Here is a 4,567-nt window from a genome sequence, read left to right as displayed (position 1 = left end):
CTCCACAGCTGTCTCTTCTGTGTTTCTTCGCAGGAAGCTGACAAATCCTATACTTTAAACCGGGCATTAAAACAGGCAACAGCGCTGGGCTTGTTCAAACTTATATCTACCTATTAAGAGCCGTAAATTATTCGCACACCTAGAGGAAAAAGCCTCAGACATTACGCCCCACATACTTTTAGCCACAATCCTTTAGATCTCTTCTGTTCACCACCAAAGGAGTTGAATAAAATGGGGAAGTAATTCTACCCCAAGTACAAAACTGAGGCTGGCTGGGCGGTGAGGGGGGTGTGTGTGGAGAAGGGAATCCGGTCAGAGGCAAAGACAGTGCCTTTTGCATCCGAGGACGTGGAATGGAGCATCTTCCCCGTCAGCCTTAACTGAAAATATTACCTCCCAGGCAGGTTTCAGCGTGTTGGGGGAGTGGGGGTTGAGGAGGGTGTGAATGGATGAGGAATAATAAGCCTTGTAAACAATACCTTTCGTAGTGGGTTGTACGGAGGAGCATTACTCTATAAAAGGCAACGGGAAGGTTCCCTGATGCTTTAATGGACAGCTGGGAGAGGCCAAAAAGAGCCTTCGGCTCCTCAAACTAAGGCTTAAGAAATGGAGATGTTGCTTCAGTGGCAAAGCACGGGGCCTCCTTTGCATCCTGGCACAGAGGTGCCTCGTTTGATAGGGGAAGGTGAAGGAAGAGTCTGGAGGAGAACTTGGGCATGGTTGGAAAAAAGTTACTTATCCAGAGGAAGAGATTTGTAAAGCAGCCCGAATCGTATCTGGGGTGAGGATATATAGCCTTGGAGGCGAGTTTAATCCTTTGGCTTATGAAATGCTACAGACCACCCTTGACTTTGTTCCAGCTTATCCTGAAAGGTCCCTAATAAAGCCCCTGGCGGCACGCTTTCTCACACACACACACACACAATTTTTATTTTTTTTTAAAAAAGAGGTGCTGCCGGCCTTTTGATTTGGAGTGCCATAAACTAACAGGGGTCTCCTGTTACATTATCAAGGAAAGCTCTGAATTTAAAAGGCTTCCAATAGTGCCATCTTGGCTTTAGATGGCGTGTCTCAATGCCAGGTGTACCACCCTGGGAAGGGTACTTCAGTCCACACACACACACACACCCCACCCCTCTCTAACTCACTACTACCACCACCCCTCACATTAACAAGGTTTTGGTCTTTTATGAGGTACGGTCCATCAAGCTGATCTCTCTCTTGCTGCAGATCCATTTGGCTCTGAGCTGAATCCTTCCCAGAAAAGAGTCCCGGGAACCAGGTTTACCTGTCAACAAGCCCTTATCTGTTGCTTTGAAAGTCAAGCTAGCTCATCCTGATCAAAAGACGTCAGTGAAAATGCATCAGAAGGGCAAATCAGGTCATCCGAAGTAGTTCCCTTTTCTTTCATGTTTTCTTATTAGGATTGCATTTTAAAAGATTCCTGCCAGCCTATCGTCCAGAGAAGAAGAATGGGCTTGCAAATAGTGCACAAGCAACATTCTTAAAGTATTCTTGCGTAGCAGCAGCCACTACATTTCTGGACTTTCACATTTCTTCCTGTGAATTTAGTTTCCTACAACACATATCGACAGGATATCACTACTAAAGTCATTTTGCTCTCCTGATACTAAGTGCATTTCCTTATGGGGCTTTGAAACTGTCCAAAAGTGGAGCCAGTGAGGGCCATAAAGGCAGGAGGATTTTATCTAAAGGAAGCAAAATTGTGGGTGATTTCCCGGCTCCCAAACCATCTCACTGCCCAAAGGTGGAACAGACTGAAAGAACAGAATGGAGCAAACAGAATCAGCAAGAAGTAAATTAAAGAAGAGAAATATAAAACTCGCGAGGGGAGGAGAAAGGGAGGAAATAACAAAGAGGAAAGAGAATATTAGACAGCTCTGTTCTATTAAACAAATGCATATATATATATATATATATATATATATATATATATATATATATATATATATATATAAAATCAAGTTCATGTTCGCTTTTCAAAATATCTGTCTCTTTTGGATGCTTTTATAGATATATGAGTCACCTCATCCAACTGCCCATATGTTTTATATATCTTTTATCATAGTTTTCTGAATCAATATTGGGAGAAGTGAACTGTTGGTTGAAAGTCACTGGAAATGTCCATAATGGGAGATGCTTCCCAAATATACCTTCTTTCAACTTTAAATACTGGTGTGGTACGAAATGAGAAATAAAATATCCAAAGCCAAAAGGCTGGATACAAGGACAAATGACTTTAATAAAACTCCTTAATTTTTCCACACATCCCTCCTCCAAGTTAGTTGACCAAATAAATTTACCAGACACGGTGAACATATATTGATTGACAATAAACACTTGCATTAAATATTCACTCTACTTCTCTTATCTGATAAATATTTAACCAAACATTTTTAAAAAAAAAACAGGCTTCCGGTTCTTTATCAGTCCTTATCTTAAATCATTGGTTCTTCATTTTGAGCTGGGCCTTTTTGATACCGGGCTTACTCCGATCTTTAATCTAGGCCTCACTAGACTCCAGTTGTATGTTTCCATCTCTGGCAAAAGTTTTAAAGTTTATACCACCACTCCCCCACTCCCCTATGGCTGCCAAAGGACATTTCCCTATGATTTCTGCCTACCTGCTTGAGCAACCAGGCGACCCATCAATGGGGAAGGCAGGGGGGGGGCTAACTGCTCCCTCCCTTCTGTCTGTCCCCCTACCCTCCTGGGCAAGATACACAGCGAATGCGGATGCTAGCCACACTCCCAAATGGAGACCTTGAGAAATATTTGAAAAACTTACTGAAGAATCTTTATCCTCTCCTCTGAGCTTCTAGTAATTCAATCCCCATTAAAGGGGGGGGGAGGAAAAGGGGGAGAGAGATAATCCAGCACTTAAAATATGACTAGCATGGGAAAGGAACACACATGCGAGGGGGAGATTACAGTTAAAGCCTCGGGTAGACCCTCCCTCCCTCCCACCCACCCCCTCACTCCCACGCTGCTACCCCACATCGGAATCCCCCCCACACACACACGTGAAACCACGAAAGCCAAATCCAAAAGAGAGAGGAAGAGGAAGAGAGAACTTCCTCAGCCATCCCTGGTTCCGGGCCCGTCTGCTCTGACCAAGAGGTGGGTGTGCCTGGCAGAAAATGAATACAAATCTGCGATTGATTTTCATAATGTTTCTGCGGTGTTTGAAAACCAATCGTTTGAACCTCTGAGATGGTACCTAAGCGCCGAACCACTCCTACGCTTTCCGAAGGGCTTCCAAACTGATATATGGCAATATCTACTTTGGATCACGTGTCCCGGAGAGCGCGACTAAGAAGACGGAGCGCGCGTCATCTCGCCTTCCCAAATTTTTCCCCCTCTGCACCTCGGATCCCCGACCTCTATCTATAGGAGCGAGAAAAGGAGAAAGATGTTTAACTCCGTCAACCTCGGCAACTTCTGCTCCCAGTCTCGCAAGGAGCGGAGCGGAGACTTCGGGGAGCGCGCAGGTTGCGCCTCCAACCTCTACCTCCCCAGCTGCACCTATTACGTCCCCGAATTCTCCACCGTGTCCTCCTTCCTGCCCCAGGCCCCGTCTCGCCAGATCTCCTACCCTTACTCCGCCAACCTCTCCCAAGTGCAGCCCGTGCGCGAGGTCTCCTACGGGCTGGACCCCTCGAATAAATGGCACCCTAGGAGCAGCTACGCCTCGTGTTACTCCGCCGAGGAGCTGATGCACCGGGACTGCCTCCCGCCGTCCACCATGACCGAGATGCTGATGAAAAACGAGAGCGCCTACAGCCACCACCACCACCCCACCCCCGGCGGCAACCCCCCGCCGCCGCCGCCCGCCGGCTTCTACTCCGGCGTGAACAAAAACAGCGTCCTGCCGCAGGGCTTCGACCGCTTCTTCGAGAACGCCTATTGCTCGGCCGAGACCCCGCTCGAGGGCTGCCCGCAGAAGGCGCAGAGCAAGCTGGAGAGCGACCCCGCCGCCGCCGCCGCCGCCGAGCCCGCCGCCCTGTCATCCCGCGGCGAGCAGGGCGTCGACCCGGAAGACGAGGAGGACAGCACCCACCCGGGCTCCTCAGCCTCCTCTTCCTCGGCCACCAAGGACACCGGCAAAGCCAGCAGCGCCAGTAGGTAGCGCGGGAGCGGGAGTGGAGCGAGCGAGCGAGCGAGCGCCGCGGCCGTAAAGGGGGAAAGGTGAAGGGGGAACTAGCCGGCTGCTTTCGTCGGCCGGGTTTTATGTGGAGTTTTATAAGCATTCAAAGGGATTTTATGATAAGCTGCAAAGCTGGGTCTTGCAACGGGAGGCATGTTTACGAGGGGAAACGGCTCCGGGAGAGCAAGGGAGACCGGGGCGGGGGTGGGGGGTAGGGGGTGGGTGGGGGTGGGCGCCAGACTCAGGGGCCCCCACCAGTCGGGGAAATTCGAAAAGCCCACCGGGGTGACAAATATTAACTTTGATCGTGAACTTCCAGGACCGTTTGAAGGGGATTGCGGTCCCAGGCTTTTAGAGGGGTAGGACAAGGCGGGCGGGCTAAGCCGTGGGCGAGATGGT

At 49.2% G+C, this 4,567-nt stretch overlaps 1 protein-coding gene across 1 annotated transcript; it reads left to right on the top strand.

Moving 5' to 3' along the window:
* Positions 1 to 3,433: 3,433 nt before the first annotated feature.
* Positions 3,434 to 4,150, top strand: HOXC11 (homeobox C11; the record flags this gene model as incomplete). Its single annotated transcript, XM_083380205.1, has 1 exon — positions 3,434 to 4,150. The coding sequence occupies one exon, from the start codon at positions 3,434 to 3,436 to the stop codon at positions 4,148 to 4,150; it is 717 nt and encodes a 238-aa protein (XP_083236331.1).
* Positions 4,151 to 4,567: the final 417 nt, after the last annotated feature.

The sequence above is a fragment of the Vipera ursinii genome, assembly GCF_947247035.1.
Source record: "Vipera ursinii genome assembly, contig: scaffold_487, whole genome shotgun sequence".
NCBI lineage: Eukaryota > Metazoa > Chordata > Lepidosauria > Squamata > Viperidae > Vipera > Vipera ursinii.
This window is presented reverse-complemented; position numbering and strand designations above follow the sequence as displayed.